An 18,858-nucleotide genomic window follows, 5' to 3' on the forward strand; every position below is an offset into this window, starting at 1 on the left:
GGTCTGCTGAGCACCTTCACATCCATGAATATGTGAGGCATCATGTTCAGAATGAGAGGGAAAACCTCAGACTCGTGCCTGTGGATAACTGGCATGCCTGGCCTCAGTCCTGGAAGCATAAAATCATAGAATCCTTAAGGTTGGAAAAAACTTTTAAGATCATGAAGCGCAACTGTTAACCTAGCACTGCCAAGTCCACCACTGAACCACGTCCCCAGGTGCCACATCCAGTAGTTTCTTGAACACTTCCAGGGTTGGTGACTCAACCACTTCCTTGGGCAGCCTGTTCCAATGCCATAGGGGCCGCCAGCAGGACCAGGGCAGTGACTGTCCCTGTGCTGGGCACTGCTGAGGCCACACCTCGAATCCTGGGGTCAGTTTTGGGCCCAGCATAAGAAGAGGAACATTAAGGGGCTGGAGCGTGTCCAGAGAAGGGAGCAGAGCTGGGGAAGGGGCTGGAGCACCTGGAGCACCAGGCAGGGCTGAGCCTGGAGAAAACGGAGCTCAGGGGGGACCTTGTCCCTCTCTACAACTCCCCGACAGGAGGTTGTGGCGAGCTGGGATCAGTCCCTTCCCCAGGTAGCAATGAAGGATGGACGAAACGGCTTCAAGCTGCGCCAGGGGAGGTTTAGGTTGGATATCAGGGAAAGATTTCTTCACAGCCTGTTCCCTGCAGTGTCCCCCCGGCCCCTCCCGTGTCCCGTGTCCCGTGTCCCGTGTCCCGTGTCCCGTGTCCCGTGTCCCGTGTCCCGTCCCGCCGCTGCCGCCGTTCCGCCCCCGGGCCGTGCGCGTCGCGGGGGCGCCCCCCGGCGGCGGCGGAGGCGCGCATGAGGCGCGGCGCGGCGGGCGGCGCGCGGCGCTCCCGGCGGGGCAGCGCGGCCGCGGGCGGGACGCGCCGGGCCCGGGGCAGGAATGCGGGGGGAGCCCCGGCCGGGGCCAAGGCGGGGTCCCCCGGGCCCGGCGCCATCGATCTGGGGGCGCAGAGCGGGCGCTGGGCCGCCTTCCAGGAGCGGCACCGGCTGAGCTGCGAGGAGGCGGCGCGGCTGCTGCTGGACGCGTAGTGAGTAACGGGGCCGGGGCGGCTGCTCCGCGCTCCTGCCCGAGGCCCGCTGATGGCATCGTTCTCTGGGCGGCATCTGCACCGCGGGTCCCGGGAGCTGCCGAGAAGGGGGGCCGGCGGTGGGATGGGGAGGGGAGGACGCACGCACCACGGAAAAAAGTGGGTTTCTGTGCTAAGGCTGCCCGTGTTTTAAGGCTATCCCATCAAAAATGCCCTTGGGGAGCTCCGCGAGGCGCAGCTTCTAAATCTCCACCCATTTCCTGTGCTCGCTCTGTGCAGAGCACGGCACATTAGAACTGTCCGTGGGAGGCAAAATCTGGAAGGAAAATGTTTTTCCTTTGCATTTTGCGATTGACCCGCACGGTGACTGCCCAGCTGCTGTGGGGGAGGCTTGGGGAGAGGGAGCAGCACAGGCTCAGAAATTCCTTGGTCAAAGTTCCTCTGCAATTACAACTCGAAATAAAAGACATTTCAAATATTATGTAGAATCCACTTATCTCTGCTTTCTCCAGCTTTTAAATGGAGGAATATTAGTGGTGTTGGAGGAACTATGGGGAAAATTGTGGGGAAATTCAGTTCTCAGTTCCAAGCAATTTGTTTTGAGGTGATAGCCCTGGCTTCTGTGTAGGGTTGTGTACGGACGCAGCTGTAGGGTCAGTACTTTGACCCGGACTGCGGTGGGGAGCTGTGTTGTACAGCGCGAAGTGTCCTCACACTGGTGCTCTTCTTTCCTTTTCACCATTTTAATTAAACCCCAAAAGTAATTGCTGCAGAGGACAAAAGCCAACCTCTACGTCATTCCGACACGTTATTAAATACATTTGAGTGGATACATTTCTTGGTGTTCTGCAACAGCTCAAGACAGAACCGAATAATGTCATATATAGCCTTCCTGTTCTCTTGGCCAAAAAACGAGAGAGGATGATCCCAAAAGCTCTGTTGTCTCTCTCTCCAGTGAATACAGGGGCTTGGTGAAGCACACAGGAGGCTGTCACTGTGGAGCTGTCCGCTTTGAGGTCTGGGCTTCTGCAGATCTGCACGTGTTTAACTGCAAGTGAGTTGGTTTGTTCCCTGTTCCCAGAGATGAATGTCAGCTCTCTGCTTTTCCAGCCTTAGAGCTAAAGATGAGACTGCTGCAGAACACCCTCTGAGCTGTTTCCATACGGTTTACTCCTAATTATTTCCTGATCTGCTGTGAGATCAGTGTTGGTGATTTCAGGTGCTGCTTTGGGCAGGACTTCATGTCTCACAGCCAGGCTCACACAGAAAAGTGTCAGGAGAGATCTAATGAGTCCAGGTGCTCAGCCATCTGCTTTCTGTTTCCTCTGATGCAGTGGGCTCAAAGCACATTGGTCTTTTTTTAACTTGTTCTTCTCAAGTGACATTACAGCTCTGACCACATGCCTCAAGCTAAGATACTCTCTGGTTTCAGTAGTGATCCCTCTTTGCCTGCAACTCATTTGCTTCTAGCTCAAGGGTGAACTTCTGAACTTTACTTTGTTTGCAAGGTAATGAATGTTGGCAAAATTGGCCAAGCGTGCTCTGAGCGATTAAGTGGATTTCTCAGGGCTAGAGTTTGTCCTCAAGAGTTGTGTGTGAGAATATCTTATTGGGGTACCTGTGTAGGGTCAGTCTGTTCCATGGGTGTGCTCAGCCAAACACTACTGACACCACAAATCCACTTTTTCCGCTTACCTCTGAGCCATTCTAGCTGTCAGTGGAATTTCTGTTGTCAAGAGGTCCAATTGCTGCACTACAACCTGTCCACTTCTTCTAGAAAGGTCTGCCTTTTCTTTTACAGTTGCAGCATTTGCACAAAGAAACAGAACAGACACTTCATTGTGCCAGCGTCGCGTTTCAAGCTGCTGAAGGTAGAGTAAGAACACAGTAAGAGCATGGCCATGAACACGAGCAGTGTTATCCTCAAAGAGCCAAGAACAACCAGTTTTCTGCCCTAAGTTTGGCTGGTTGGGGGAAATGGCTGCATTTAAAGCTGTCTGGTTGGATGTGTTAGTGCATCTGGTTTAGAGCTCTTGCAGTTCCCAGGCCCGACTGTTACGGACACGTGTGCATACAAAGCACAGGGGTTCAGAAAAGGAGCAGGAATGCACAGCTCTGCACCTCAAGTAAAGACAGGAAGGTGGCATTTTAAATTGTTCATTTCTTAGCTACAGGCCCAAAGCAATTAATCCATCTATTTCCATGGAAAACTTACACTGCTTTTCCTCTGCTTAGGGTGCTGACAATTTGACAACATACACCTTCAACACACACCGTGCCCAGCACACGTTCTGCAAGACCTGTGGTGTTCAGAGCTTTTATACTCCTCGTTCTAACCCTGATGGTTATGGTAGGTACAAAGTAAGCTGTGCTAACCAGTTAACCACCAGGCAAACCTTGGATAAAGACTCCACTGGATGCTGATATGACAGCAGTGAGCAGCATCTGTCCTAAGAGTTTGTTCCTAAAGTGTTAATAAACATATGGAACTGCAGGCTGAACCTGTAGCTCCTCCATAAGAAAGAGTCTTACCTATAATGTCTGGGCTTCTTCCTATGAAAGATTCTCATCCCGGCTCCTCAGCCTTACAGCAATAGCATTTACAATTCCCTGAGATGCCCCATCCATGGAATGGAGCAGGCATCTCCCACATTTTATGAAAAGCAGGTTTCTGTGTACTGTTTTTCTTCAGGAATAGCTCCCCACTGTCTGGATGATGGCACCGTGCAGACCATTATCACAGAGGATATCAATGGCAAGGAATGGGAGAAAGCAGTGAGGGAACACAAGACCATCAGAGACATGTCAAAACCCTGACACATCCTTCCAGCAGCCCTTGGAGCACTGCCATGGAACTGCAGTCTGGGGTTTCCTGGGTGATGGTTGGTGAAATCAATCTTTACATTACTGTTACCTGTTCTCTGTTTCTTAAATAAATCTTTCTATGCTGATTGTCTCATTCCTTTGTGATGTTCAGTTTTCCAACTGCCTCTGCTCTGTAAACCACTCCAGGGTTGCTAGTTTGGCACTTTGCCTTTAGCTGTGCTAAAGTTTAAATCACAATACAAAAGACCTCATTACAGTCACTTGCACCTCATTCCTGTGTCCTGCTGACACTCTTGTGAGTTGATCTTGAGCCCTGTGTTCTGAGCAAGAGGAAATGCTTATATTTCATGAGGGACACTGTGAAGGTGGAGCCTGCAACACAGTGTGTATAAAAGAAGCAGCAGCAAAGATCAGTGCGATTAGAAAAAATTGCATGATTTCTGATGTTTTATTCAAAAGCTTTGGCTTTTTAAAGTTCTCAATAACAAAGGTGCTGTGGTTGTGGTATCTGTGGAGATAGCATGATCTTTGAAAAGTTACTCCTGATACCTGGATATTACAAAGGCACCGAGAGATAGTTGCCAAGCAGTCCTTGCAGCTGTATCTTCTTGGGGAAAGAGTTTGTGCCGTATCTTCTCCAATGCAGAATCCTCCTGGGCTTGACTCCCAATTAAAGTTAATCCGAATTTCTCACTTTATTTAAGCTTCTATGGTGAGAAAATAGAGTAGCTGTTAACCTTGTTCTCAATGTATCAGGCAACAAGGTATTCGGGAGGAAGTTCACCCAGCCTCGGCTTTGTAGTGTGAAGAATGCCACACAAAGAGTACCCTGTCCTCTTGAGCACCTAACATAGGAGTTTTCTGGAGTCCTGGGCCTGGCACAGTCTTTTTTTGCTCATTCTTTTACTCCTGGAGCTGTGAGTGATGTCCTGTCAGAGCAGGCGCAGTGAATTGACCACCAGGTAACGAGAGAAGAGCAGGTAGAGCTGGCGGAACCAGAGGAGTTGGCTGCGATGGCACCGCATGGCTCTCTAGGAGGAAAAACAGTGCAGAGAGCATTAAAAGAACCTTCCAGAGCTGATGTGAGGGCAGTTTTCCTGCTCCTGCTGTGAGCGTCAGTGCCCATTCATAGGACAGCCTGTTTTCAGTGAGCAGGGAGAAGCAGAGGAGGTGGAAGGCTGCCTAAGCTCTGGGCCAGGAGGGCAGGAGAGGCCTGTCTGCCCCCAAGTCTGGTGGTGTGCTGCCTGATGTTCAGAGGGTCCTGCTAGAAAGGAGACTTTATATGTCACTTCTAACTCCTCCTCCCCAAGTGATCCCTGGCCTCAGTGTTCACATGCTGGGAAGCAGGACCCCGATAGGTGTCTCTGGGAACACCTCTGCTCCTTCTGACCACACACTGCCAGCTGCAACTGAGTCTATTTATAGTGCACCAGCCTAGAAAGGTCAGATTTCAGGAACAAAAATACATGGGGATAATGAACACCACCTTTATCCAAGCTTTTCTGTAAGTAAATCTATCTTTTAGCAGCCTCAGAAGCAGGAAAAGTCTTAATTTGTGAATTAGCAGCACTGTTTGCTGGGTAAATATTTTCATGCTATGGAAGGCAAGCTAATCAGACTCTGATATAGGGAACTGTGGAGTAAATGTGTGAGAATCCTATGCAGCAAAATAGCTTAAAAATGTACAGTAAAGGAAACTTGTGAAGAGCTTTGGACCACAAGTTCACCGGCTGTCTCCATCTTTAGTTAGAGCTGTGATCCAAGGATGCTCTTCCTGCCATGCAGTCATGCCAGTCTTTAACAGGCCACTCACACGTTCAGAGTATTATGTTGGATCCAGTTTCCTTTGAAATGCATCCTTGGAAATGCACCCTACATCCTGGAGACAGTATAAAACTCAGTGCCCTGTGGCTCCTGGAGATCTCTGAGCTGCAGATCTGCTCAGCCCCATCCTGTCACGCAGCACATGAGGTAACCTGGCTTGTCCCTGTTTTAAAAATCACTGCAGACATTCCTTAGTGACATTTATAACTCATGGATACAACTATTTCTGGCATTCCCTGGGAATGTGACACTTGTGACTAAAGTGCTCACAATGATGATGAGCCACTCAAACAGGTCAAGCAGGTGCCACACATCTCACCTTGGCTTGTTCAGTCTCCTCCTCTGTGAGGATGAAGAGTGCATCCCTGGGCAGGAGGCAGGAAATGAGGACATCCAGGAAGGAAATGTACTTCCTGAAGAGATTCACTGATTCCAGCACGAGCACACGGCACCCTACACAGAGAAAGAGGAGAAATATTTCAAAACAGCAGCATTCTTGTAAGGTGCCCTTTTCTCCAGGCTCAGCAGGTCTTTGCAGCTTCCCTGTGCTGCTGGCCTTGGGAATCTTTTTTGTGTCAAAGGGGAGCAACTTCTGATGCTTTCATCAGGATTTCTGTGTGCCCAGTGCACATCTATGACCATTTGTATTGGCTCTTATTCTGTATATGACCCTTTGTACTGGTTCTTGTTCTGTAATAGCCTGTGGAAAGCAAAGCTAGCTTTGAATACCCCAAAAACTGTGTGGTTTTTTTGCTTATAATTTAAATTATTCCTACATAATTAAGCTCAAAGAAAAAGGTGCAGATGATTCTCTGAATGCTGGCACTGTATCATGTAATGGAATTTTAAAACAGTAGTTTCTGGTTCAGCTACCAAAATGAAATTTCATCTTTCTACTCCAATTCTTAGCTACAGAATAAATATTTACAAGCCTCAGGAATCAAATATTAACTCAGGCAGGCAGTTACACTTTAACAGAGCTCCTGAATTCATTGTTCAGATATTTGTGATGAAGCAGACGAAAGTAACATGTTTAAAGATTCTGCTGATGTTGTAGGGGTTTTTTTCGGTTTTAAAGATCCCTTTGAACTCAAAAGTTAATTGCTGCTTTTTTTACCATGGCTAAATTGTCTTCACTGATGAGTTCAGAGCTACTGATGGTCCCCTTAAGAGCCTGTAGATCTCAAGGGAGCTGCTTTGGGATTTCCTTGGCTTGGAAGCTGCTGTGATTATGTTCCACACTTCCCACATTGTATTAAAGTTTGACAGAAGAGGCCAAAGTCACAGTTTACACAGGTGGTCAGAGATGCAATTCGATTTGCAATGAGATTTCCTTCAGTGAGCCCTGAAACAGTGAAATTACACAGAAGAGACAGAACAAAGCTCTCATGGACTCCCTCTGGCACATCTCCAGGATCTTTCAATTCCTTTCTTTCTTGTCTTTTCTCCAAGGGTGTTGTTCCAACTTTTTAATAGCCTCTCCCACTCTCCAAAGCAAGACTGGTTAACTCTTCATTTTAGTATCACAGAGGGCTCCAGGGCCATGCTTCCCTTCCATTGAAGGGGACACGGGATACTGGGACCTGACTCCCCAGCAGGTCGCACAGAGCATTCACAGGAGAGATTTTCTCCTCCTGTGAGCAACAATGGGCAGGGGCAGAGCCCTTAAGGGCAGTCACCGGCGCTTCCATGCGGACAGGCGCTGACGAGCCCGTGCTGTGCCGGGCAGCGGCGGAAAATCCCCGCTGGAAGCGGCGGGCGGTGCTCGGGAGCGGCCGGGAGGTGGCGGCGTCCGCCGGCCGCGGGACGGGAGCCGGGACAGCGGGGCCCGCATCCCTTCGGCACCGCTGCCAGCAGCACCTCCTGTCCCACCCGTGCCACCGCCGTGTCCCCACCGCCGTCCTGCCGCAGCCCCGGCCCCGGCCCCGCAAGGTCACGGCGCGTCCCGGAGCGGCAGCTGGGCAATGCCGAGCGCCCGGCAGGGCCCCGGGACGTGCGGGAATGCGGGGGCTGTGGGACCAGCACGGCCGGGACACTTCCTGACCCCGAACCTGAGCCCCTCTCCCGCTCACAGCCCGCAGGGACAAGGGACAGGCAGAGCTGTTCGGCTGCCATCCGCTCCAGTTGCTCTCCCAAGGGATGCTCTGCAGGCACAAGTGCTGCAGTTGCTTACAGAGTGCCCTGACACTTCTTTCACTCCCACTGGAGACGTTTCTTGTTTCCAAATAGCAAACTTGTGATGTGCCGTGAGTGGGGGAACCACTCTTCCCCTTTCTCCGTAGAGATCCTCTGGGCTGCTGCTGTGGTAGTTTCAGAGGAGTGAATTAGTACAGTGCTGCTCCTGTCAGCATTCCCACTGGCACCTGTTTGCTTTTCAAACACGGGACAATGGGTCTTTCCTTCCCTGGATGGTTTTAATGGACTCTGGCAATGCCACATCAATTCCTACTCACAGTGATGAGAAGAGAGGCCTGGCACAGGGTTTTACCCAGCATCAATCTCTGAAGGAGGCTGCTCTGTTAACCAAATGTGCTCTCCCTTTCCTCAATCTCTTTCCCTGAGAAATATTAATTCATGGAACAATTACACCCTTTTGTTCCCCAAAGCTAAGCAATAAGGGCTCAAAACCATGGCAAGTGATTTTAGTGTGGATGGGTCAACCTGCTGGGCCCTCCTCGGTCAGATCAGGCTAAGTGGTGGAATTCGGCTCCCCAAAAAGAAGGGCAGTGTAAGAGCCCTCTGTGTCAGTGATCTGACCAGGATTTCCATGTGCTGACAGCAAAGCCTGCTCTGCATGGCAATGTGAGATGACATGAAGCAGGGAAGGAATGTACAGTCCACGGAGAGATGGAAAAGTGTTCAGAGAAACATGCGCGGGGTGAGAGCAGTGCTGCCATTGAGGAATCTGCTCCTGTGACACCAGCAGGTGAAGCTTGTCAGAGCCTGCTGTGCCTGTGACCTGGGCAGGATGGGATTAGCAGTGTAATGCAACCTCTCCAGGTTGGCAGAAAGGGCAGGATCAATATAGCTCATGGATTAGGCCGAGAATAGAAGTGTGTGAAGCCTGCAGCCTGCTCAGCTTGGCTTTCTGCTTCCAAATCACTCAGGCAGCAAGGATGCCTAGAATGAGGAGTGCCTGAGTGAGCACTGTGTATGCTGCAGGCCTGCACTGCTCCTGAAGGAAGGAGGCACAGGTTCTTCTGGAAGAGCACTGGTTATAGCTGGAAGGGGTCAGTGGCAGGGGTGGGAGCACATCCAGCAGTTGTCTTGGCTTCTTGAAACAAGTGCTTGTGCCTGGGCTGGAGAACTTCATTACAGATTATAAAAAGCCTGTTGTGTTTGTGCTGGCGAAAGGCATTAGAAAGCAAAGCAGGATATTTAGGGTGCTCGTTTGCATATCACTGAGGCAATGCAAGGCTTAGCTGGCTTTTGCATTTGCAGGGAGATTTTCTGTGGATTCCCTGATCACATGGGCTTACACAGGCTCACCCACAAACAGTTCCCTCTTACCAAGAGCAGCGCAGCACTTTTCCATGGCCTGAACATGCCTTTCTGTTCCATCCAGCCAGCCTCAATCCCAGCATCACTCGTTTCATTAAGCCCCTCTGATGCACAGCCCTGCACGCCTGCCAGATCAAATTATAAATACTGGGAATTTCAATGAGACTGGAACTATATTTGGAAAGGCTTAGCGTAAGCAGCAGCATGGGAGCTCCCCGTTCCTTTGGTGTTTGTAGGTCATGTCAGATGTGATGTAATCAGAACAGCAAGGCTTGCACAGAGCTCCAGCAGTCTCTTGATGCTGCTGGAGAAATGGAAATGTTCTCTATATGTGGGTCTGTTTCAAACCTGAATGGATTTGAGGCACAGCCCATATTCAGGACCAGAGTGAATCTCACAAACCTGCATGAGCAGCACATGAAAGTGGCTCGGTGTAGATGGGGCCTGACAGCCAGCAGTGACATCAACCACTGCAGGTCCTTGTCCTTTGTGCTGCACACAGCACACAGAGCTCTGCTGCATCCCAAGGCTGAACAAAGAAAAGGTCCTAGGAAAGAAGCTGGCACTAATACTCCTCTTTCATAAACTGGGGAACTGAAGGGACCAGAGTCAGAGCTCAGCTTAAGGGCATTCTGCCATCTTGGCTCATGCTGTCTCATTAGGCCTGCAACTTCCTGCTAGCAGAGAATTAAAACTGATTTGCTGTGACTCATTCAAATCCTACAATGATTTGGGAATTAGCATTAAAGGAACACAGCCTGGATGGCTGCTGAGGGAGCAGGAGGTTCACTGGGTGGGCCTGGCTGAGCCACCTTCCTATGCTCTGTCCAAACAGCTGAGTGGCAGCTTTGTGCTTAAACGAGGTCCATACATTTGTCCCTGGGCAGGCACTGTTTGCTAGAGATAAGGGCTGCAGCTCTACTCTACCAAAGGGCTCAGTAACAACCTCCTTCTGTACTTTGTTTCTTTCCTTTCCCTACTGGTACAGAGAATTTCTCAGAGATTCTTGCTCACAGGTGGAAGAAGCCACTACAGTTTGTTGTGCCACTGCAGATTTCAGATTCCTTTCCTGAGCACATTTTGGTGGAGGCTTAACTTGCTACATGCAAACATTTTTGGCTAAGGTGGTAATTGTTTCTGAGGCTTTTGTCATAAAAAGGAAAAAGGCTTGTAAGCAAGACGTGACCAAAACCTCTGTAACTAAGCTGAGAGACCTGGAAAGAGCACTCAAATTCACCCAAGAGGCACAGGCCAGACACTGCATCACACCACTGAGGCAGGACAACCCCAAGGGACTGAAAAGTGACTGTAGAGAAGCCTGAGCTGGTAAAAAATTGCAGGCAGATAAATGTTCAGCTGTGGGTTTCATTTGCAGTGCAGGGGTGAGTTGGGCAGCTGGAACCCTGGACACAACAGTGATGTAAAGGACTGCAGGGTGGGGATGTGAGGTTGGGATGGGAGGTGATGGACTCCTACCTTCAGGTAACTTCCCCTCTGAATGCAGGTACCTGTGAAAGAAGAGATACAAGGTGGTCAACACTCAGTGGAGTTACTCAAACCCTGATTTTACAGGTATAAACTCTGCACACTAAACCAACCCTTGTCATTTAACACACACACACACAGACAATGGCCAGTCTTGTGAGAAGCTTCAGGAGCCCATACTGGATGCACCTCAGGCAAGGATAAGCCTCATTCCCCACACTATTCTGCCATTCCTTTCCTCATTCTGGCTGCTGGGACACGTCACAAATAAGCTCCATAAATCAAATTCACTCTCAGACTTCTCAAGGGAAACGCAAGAGGCTACCAAAGGCTGTTCACCCCTGAGAGCACCTCTGGCTGTTTAAAGCCCAGGCTCTGCTGGCCAGGGGCATTGTCTCAGTGGCTGCTCCTCTTGGGGCACCAGCTCTTTTTTTCCTAACCCAGGCTGGCACTGGGACATCTGAGAAGATGCTCTGGCTTTTTGCTCACCAAGACTTTGATCCCTTCATGACTTTGTCCTGGGGAGTCTCTGTAGCAAAACAGAACGACAGGAGCACTATGGGGGATGGGAATGGCGCTGGCACTTCCATCAAGAAGCGTAAGCAAATGACCCTGAGAGGGTGAGGAAATCAGAGAGTGTTAACTTCCATTCCTTTTTAATTCTCTTGTTTTTTCTGCTCATGACTTCGGAGCACTTGTGCTGACATTCCCGTATGCATTGCCTGGATTTGGCCCACGGCAGGGCTGGGAAGCAGCAGGTCTCCAGCAGATGGCACTCAGGTCTGTCCCACACCCAGTCCTGCTCTTCCAGGAGAAAAAGAAATCCAAACAATGGAACATTTGCCAAAAGGAGAAAGGAAATAATAATAAAAAAAAGTTATTTAACCCTGTGTAATATTTAAAGAGATTGTTATCACGTTACAGTGGTGTATTTAACAAAGGACAATGTCCCAGTTCATGTGTAAATCAGCCAGGATAAAACATGCATTATATGTAAACTGCTGTGTTTCTCCAGTCACTTTCAAACTAGGATTATCTCTGGCTATTGGTTAAGTTCAAGGAAAAGGATTAGCTACACAGGCCTAGACAAAATAGGAAGCACGGAGTGATGAATACCCAGTGCAATACAAAGCAAAAGTCAAGCCAGAAATGCAGGTCATGACAGAACTCAAACAGCAATCAGAAAACATATTTAAACAGACTCTCCTGCCAGTGGTGTCCTCTGCTCCAGAGCCAGAGCAATGCCATCTCCTACTAAACAATGGCCTTGGAATACTGACTTGACCACCTTCTACCCCACCACTCAAGTCTTACTGCTCTTTAAAGATTGTTAAATGTTGCCTTGTAATTTAAATATCTCCATTAATATCTGCTCTGCTCTTCTGCCAGAGGTTTCTTCCCCCACAAGTGGAATCTGGCCACCCAAAGAAATGATTCAGCACTTGGTACAGTTAGCAGGGTGGGAATCTTTTAGAATAAGCTTGGAGATAAAGCAGTGAGTGGTTGTGAAATTTGGCAAGCTCTCTAAAGGGCCAGTGTCTGTTCTGGGTGTGCTGCTCCGCCATGAAGGCACCGTCAAAGCACTGAGCTGCTCCAAGAGGGAACTAATAATAACCATTCCTGTCACTAGAAACAGGAGTGAGAGATCCAGCTCATAGGGAAATGTTTCAGCAGGAGCAGGGAGCATCTTCAGCAGGGAAGAAGAGCTTGATTCAGCAGCAAATTAAGGAGTTTGTGCTTGTGTAAAGGTTCAGGGAGACACAAACTGTGTTTGGTTACTGAAAGGTCCTCAAAGCTGCTACCAGCAGACCTGTCACTCATCTGGAAGACAGGCATGAAGAAACTGCATCTCTCCTCATCCTTTTTGTCCCAATCCAAATGCTTCAGTTCTCAGCAAGGCTCAGTGCAGAGCCCTGGGAACGGGCTCCACCCAGCTCTATGTGCAGAGGAATTGCAGCCTTGCTCATTTATATTTCTCTGTGGTTGCAGAGAGAGAGAGAAACACGAAGCTCTACCTCCGGCACACGTTCACAAAATGAGCCAATCCTCTCCCAAATCCATCTTCTCGCTCCCATCTCCACCCTGCTGGAGCGTCTCCGTGGGACACTTCCAAGTAGGGGAGAGGTTGCAGCTCTCAGTTGTTGCCATTTTGGGAATGTTGTTTTACAGATTGGACTTGCTGTGGTTTGGGCGAAATGAAAGAGTTTGGCATAAAAAAATCTCAAAAAGTAAAACACAAACAGGCTCTTTTTCAGGAGATTTTTCCATATGGGTGTTTTCTTTTTTTTCCCCAGAGAGACTTTTTATAATCCTTTTTAAACATGAAGTGACCTAAGGTGGCTTGTTCCCACCCACTGCCCAAGTGCCAGAGGCTGGTGATTACAGGACACCTCTCCCTGCACCCTCTCTGTTATGCCTGTGGTAGGTTCAGATCCACATGTGAGACCCTCTGCAGTGAAGAAGTTGCAAAGGCTGTGAGACATCCAAAGGCTCCAACTATTTCTGCCCTGCAAGAACTCAGCCCCAGCTCCTCCCTCAAGGCCCAGCTGCTTTGAAGGCTGTTGCTGCCTGCAGCCATCAGCTCCATCTGCTCAACAGAAACACTGAAATGCAAACTGCAGGACGGAGCTCGCTCCCAAATTCCCTGTCTTCACTCAGGCATCCTCAAGGAAAGGTGTGAGTGGGTCAGCTCCTATGTGGCACTGACCAGTGAAACCTCCCAACCTGTTCCAAGGGGAACAAGTCAAGATGGAGCTGAAACCTCGGTCCTGGGGAGCACAGAACTCCTCTGGGGCTCATGCCCACGTGGGTGTGTTAAGGTTTGGGTGATGTTCTGTTTGATGAGAAGTTGTTCATTTAATTCAACGACTTCACTCTCCAGTTTCCCAAGCCAGAGGCAAAACCCTTCACTGAACTGACTGCTGGCTGCTGTGGAGCACTGGGGAAATACAGTTTTGAAGAGCATGGCAAAGAATGGATGTCTTAAAGCTGCGTTGGGGCTCCATTTAGGATTCCAGCCTCTAATCTGCCCGATTAATCTGATGAAACAGATGTGAAGGAGGAAGAACAGGCATTCTCCTAGGAATCACAGAGACATTAGAAGGATATACTTGCCAGATGTTGGATGTTTGCTCTCTGGAATGCCTCCTCCCTCCCTAACTGGACTTTCTGGCTCCATTTCCATGCACCCTGAACTACACCATGGAGCAACAGTTTGTACAACTCTGTACTCACACATGGGACAGGGGCAAAAGATGGTTCTGCCAGTGGCAATTCAGAGATCTTCCAGCTGACAGAGCTGTCCCTGGCTCTGTGCTTTGGGCCCCTGCACTGTCTGGGAGAAGAATGTGCAGTGTCACTGCTCCACTTGCTGCTAGCAGCCCAGTGATACTGGGAAGGACACCCCAGCTTTAATCTTAATGGCTCTTGACAATGCCATGGAAGGGCACTGGGATGGATGAACCTGGCTAAATTAAGGAATGAGGGAAAGGAATAAAGGAATGAGATAAAATGTAGAAAACTATGGGATGTATGCCAGTGCAGAGAGCTTTGAGGGGAAGTCTCAAGGATAGACAGCAGAGGACAATTCTGTCTCAGCCTTATGGGGACAGTCTGGCTGCAACCACAGCCATCACTCACATAAGCTCCCCCAGGACATTGAAGATCAGTAAAACAAGTGAGAAATGCATGGGCTGCAGCTGCTGAAAGGAGGGAGAGATCTTCCAGCAACACACTGTAAGAAGGCACCAAATAAAAATGGTAAATGGGATATTATCCACCATTATCAAGCTAATCATCCAAACCCGGCTTCCTCTCTGTCCTTTAAGACCTGGCCTTGGAAACTCAACACAAGAATTGTGCTTTGTTGGGGTGGGATGCACTTGGTAGCCTCTGAGAATGGCTCCCACCAAGTGGCATTGGCTGCACACTGCTCTGCTCATTGTTTCCACACACGGATTTGCAGCTGGCATTTAACCAACCCTCCTCTTCCAGGGAGCCTCAGTGCAGCCCTTCTGCACAATGTCCAAGGCATTCAGGGATGGGGCATTCAGTGACCAGGCTGGGACATGGAAGTGCAACAAGGCATTGGTGGCACTCAGGCTGCATCCTAATCAACTGCTGAGTGATAAAGCTCCCAAATATTGTCTCTGCACAGCCTCATTTACAACCTGCCACAGAGCTGGTGAATGTTAAAAAGCATCCTGAAGGACTGAGAGGTGTTTTTCCAAATGGAATTGACGAGAATAGGCTCAGCTAATGATTCCTTGATGTAGCTTTTTATATGGCATCATTGATAGAAGTTTTATGGATGCAGTTGCTATAACAACATAATGCACAGTGGTTAAATATAGCAGCTCCTATTTTCCACTCAGTTTGCTCTGCCCTAAGCAGACAAGACTATTCTTTTCTGTTCTAGCTAGGATGAAATGGATTTAATAGCTCACTAAAGAAAACAAGTGGTACAGTCCTTCCTCCTCCTCACAAAGATGATTCCTCTCCATCCTAAGCAAGCAAACAACAAACCAAACAGCCCCCATTTGCCAGGCTCCTGGGCAAGAGGGCTTGTTTAAAATCAAAATGCACAGTGACTCATGCAAAACTAAACCACCTTGATATTACATGTGATCTCAGTGCAGGCACTGTCATTTCAGAGTGCAGGAAAGAGAGGCTCTCCAATATTCCTGTCACACAGTATTTACCAAGCTCATTACCACAGTGCCTAGTGACTGGCCAAATGCTGAGGGGGGATAAAGTGACCTGGTTGTCACTCAAAACCTGCTCTTCCTTGTGGATGAGCGTAACGGATCCAACCTCCCATGGCCACAGGAAAAGCTCCTGTTTTGAGGGATAAGAGAGAATCATGTTGCCAAATCAAGCTACAGGAGATTGCTTCCAGTTCTTCCTGCTTTGCTGCAGTGGGTTTTTCTTGGGTTTGGGCTGGTTTTTTTTCCGTCTGGGAGCCAGAACTGAAATACTCCCAGGAGAGACTGAAATCAAATAGCAATTTGTGTTCCTCTCCCACCCTGTTTTTTCTTATTTTTCCCTTGCAGAAGAACAAATCCACCCTTGAACCTTGGTGTTTCCCAGTTCCTCCCAGATCTGAAGGCCAGGCAGGCACACAGCAGCAGCTGGACTCCTGCAAGCTGTCAGGAGGAAGGTTGCTGCAAGGGAAAGAACTCATTTCTTCTGAGTAGTTCCTGCTCCTTTGAACATAAGTTCTGTTCCAGACACTGGAAAGAATATTTATGCTCTTAGCAGACAATACTGAGCATCTGCTCAGCTACGACCATTTCCTGAACTGTTTTATTCCTTGAAGCTGTTCAGTAATTTGCACCTCCTGAAGCGAAGAGCTGTGAGAGGAGTCAGCCTGTTATACCCCTGTTCTTGCAGAAAGTAATGTCATGGAAGTGAGCACCAGCCTGTCTCCCAGAGACTGGGAGCATCCAGAAGAGCTGAGGATCACTGCACCAGCCCTCTGCTGCATCCTTTCCTCCACTTTTCACAGTGGAGGCAGAACCCTGCAGGACTTGTTTAGAGATGGTTAATAAATACATTGCAGTTGATACCTAGAGGGGAGAGGTCGTTTGCCTTTCTCTTGCCATGTAGCACTGGGGCCCCAGGGGCAGCCACTGCTGCTCTGCAGAGCTCTGCTGGCACAGGGGGACAGGAGAAGCCTCAGTTTATGCTCCCAGTGCTGCCTGTACTGGCCAACATGTGAGAACTCATCAGGGCACCGAGAGTCAGGAGTGATACAGTCACGCTCTACTTCCTCCATAACACAAACTGAAAAATAATGAGGGCAAGCAAGCCACTAAAAATAAACTTAACCTTTCAGCAGCCACAGTGTCACTCCTGCCACATGCAGATGATGGGGCTACCATGATTAATTCTGCTGATTCAGGACTGGAAGGGAGACAAGACATAAACCAGCCCTTAGTTAATGAGAACTGCTCATGCTCTGGTGTCCCTATCAGCACAGATCTCATCAGCTCAGACAATGTTCTGCTCTAGCTGAGGACCAATGCAAAGCTCTGAGTTCAAGGGAATTGTAGACAATGAGCATTTCCTGGTAACATGCTCTGAGACAAGTAGAGGGTTAAATCCCCACTGCACACACAGGAAACCTAAAGCATGAAGGTGGGAAAGTGATTTCTGCACAGCCACAAAGTAAGACATGGGTAGAACTGGGATCAAAATCAAGAGTTTTCCTTAAATTTCTCATATATAACTCAGCTGCTAGCTTGTTTTCCCATGATCTCTTCAGGGTGGAGGACACCTAACAGCCTGCCCTCCATTCCTCTTTGTAGGTCATACAGCAGTTGACTGAGCAAACAGGCAGCTGGAAGCTCTTTAGTCCCTCTGTGCCAATGGTGTGAACATTGGTCATCAACCTCTGCTCCTCAGTCATCAACCTCTGCTCAACCTCTGCCCCTCGGTCATCAGCCTCTGCTCAACCTCTGCTCACTCCTCAAACAACTGTGCCTGAAACCATCTCCACATTCAGCCCAAACAAAGACACTGTTTGCTTTAACTCCACCCCCTCTCCTCTGTTAGGCTATTTCAGAAGTTGCTGGGAAAAGCCATGATCCCCCTCTAACACTTGAGTTCCAGCCATCAAAGCTCTCAGCATCTTCCCAGAGGAGCTGAAGGTCCCAGTATGGGTTCTGTGGCACTGCAGCTTTCTCTAGGCAAGTGAGAAAGGCAAATCACTGTGATGTTGTCAGCAAGGAGAGCCAGAAGAATTTGTTTACTTGAATTGCACAGATGATTCAGAAAACAAATGGGTGCTATAAATACAAGCTATACTTGCAAAGAGTTCTTCTCATGCCTGGGAAAGGCAGGGGCAGCTCTGGAGGAGATCTCTCTAGGACACAGTAAGGTCTGAATGAGCAGAGGGTTAAAGTAAAATACAGTGGCTGTCTTGCCAGCAAAATTTGAGTGATTTTAAAACAGGGATTTTTGTCTGTCAACCTCACCACATCACACATCACCACGGCACGGAGACAGAGGGTCCCATAATGTAAGGAATAAAATGGTGAAGGAACTAATGGACCAATGGACTCTTCCTAAAAGTGGTAAATAGGGACAGCTCCAGCGAAAGAGCAATGTCCTTGGGTCAGAGAGGGAAATTCAGGTACCTGGGCAAGACGGCAACATCCTCTGGAACAGTGGTGCGGAACTTTCCAAAACCCAAGTGCCACCAGCTCAGGCATCAGCTATTCACATACTCTCCTCAAAGCAGAAGGGCAAAGTGATCTGTGGCATATTTTAGTGGGATCAAGGACAGGAAGAGCAAAGAGGGCCCAGTGAAAGTGAGACTGGCAAGGTCCCAGCTGATGGAACACTGGAAGATGCTGTAGGTTATTCCCAGAGCTGTGGCAGTTTCTCCAGACAGTGTTGTGTCCCACAGCCTGGCACTCAGTTGGAGCAGTGAAGTCAACACTGCCTTTGGTTCTGCTTCCACACCAGCACCACGTTGACCCTGCAGCCCGCAGGGAGGCACCCAGAGAAGTGTGCAGACACTGTACCTCACAGCAGTGTGAAGAGAGATGTGGTTGGCATGGCCACTCACTCCTCCCGCATCAAATGTCACCACCTGCAATAAAACCACAGAACAAGAAGCATTTAGGAGTGAGAGGAGGAGCCTGTGCAGCTCCCAAATTTGATATCCAACACAGCCCTGTCCCAGCCCGTTGTGTCTAACGAGTTGTTTATGTGTTGCACAATGAGGCCTTGTGTGTGAACTCCTCATGCCACAGAAACACAACTAAACAAACAAGCCACTCTGGAGCTAGATGACTACACAGCCTAACAGCTTGAACAACAGAAAGATGACAAAGACCGTGTCCCCATTGGCAGGATGCACTTGTTACTTATTACCAGGGCAAAAGGTCACTTTCAAAGTGATCTGTTGCAAATGTGTTCCTGACCCGAAAGGTCCAGCGCTATGAATCACTCTCTCCTGGATGTGAGAACATCCTCCAGTGCCTGTGGATGACAGGGTGAAGCTGCAGTTTGCTGTGCTGTGAATCAGGACATTGCTGCAACAAGAGCCACATAAGCGTGTCTGACTGGCCTGGTTCTAACGAGGCTTCACCAGAGAATTAAACAGTGATAAAATAATCCGATAGGAGAAGAAGCCTTTTTAAACCATCTGACTG

General features: G+C 49.0%; 2 protein-coding genes across 3 annotated transcripts in view; one reads left to right on the forward strand and one right to left on the reverse strand.

Moving 5' to 3' along the window:
• Nucleotides 1-827: 827 nt before the first annotated feature.
• Nucleotides 828-4,019, forward strand: CENPV (centromere protein V). Its single transcript, XM_032130272.1, has 5 exons — nucleotides 828-1,060; nucleotides 2,016-2,114; nucleotides 2,862-2,931; nucleotides 3,296-3,410; nucleotides 3,753-4,019. Exons 1-5 carry the CDS (start codon nucleotides 828-830, stop codon nucleotides 3,875-3,877), a joined length of 642 nt encoding a protein of 213 aa, XP_031986163.1. The 3' UTR covers nucleotides 3,878-4,019.
• A 281-nt stretch (nucleotides 4,020-4,300) lies between these two features.
• The window catches only part of PIGL (phosphatidylinositol glycan anchor biosynthesis class L), a 54,519-nt gene continuing 39,961 nt past the window's right edge, over nucleotides 4,301-18,858 (reverse strand). For both annotated transcript variants that reach the window (XM_032130271.1, XM_032130270.1), the window contains 4 exons: nucleotides 18,226-18,293; nucleotides 10,688-10,719; nucleotides 6,030-6,163; nucleotides 4,301-4,917 (listed from right to left, as the gene is read on the reverse strand). In XM_032130271.1, the coding sequence (XP_031986162.1) occupies nucleotides 4,819-4,917; nucleotides 6,030-6,163; nucleotides 10,688-10,719; nucleotides 18,226-18,293 (333 nt within the window). In that variant the 3' untranslated portion in view covers nucleotides 4,301-4,818. The remainder of the gene's footprint in view (nucleotides 4,918-6,029; nucleotides 6,164-10,687; nucleotides 10,720-18,225; nucleotides 18,294-18,858) is intronic.

Source organism: Corvus moneduloides, chromosome 20 (assembly GCF_009650955.1).
Source record: "Corvus moneduloides isolate bCorMon1 chromosome 20, bCorMon1.pri, whole genome shotgun sequence".
Classification (NCBI taxonomy): Eukaryota; Metazoa; Chordata; class Aves; order Passeriformes; family Corvidae; genus Corvus; species Corvus moneduloides.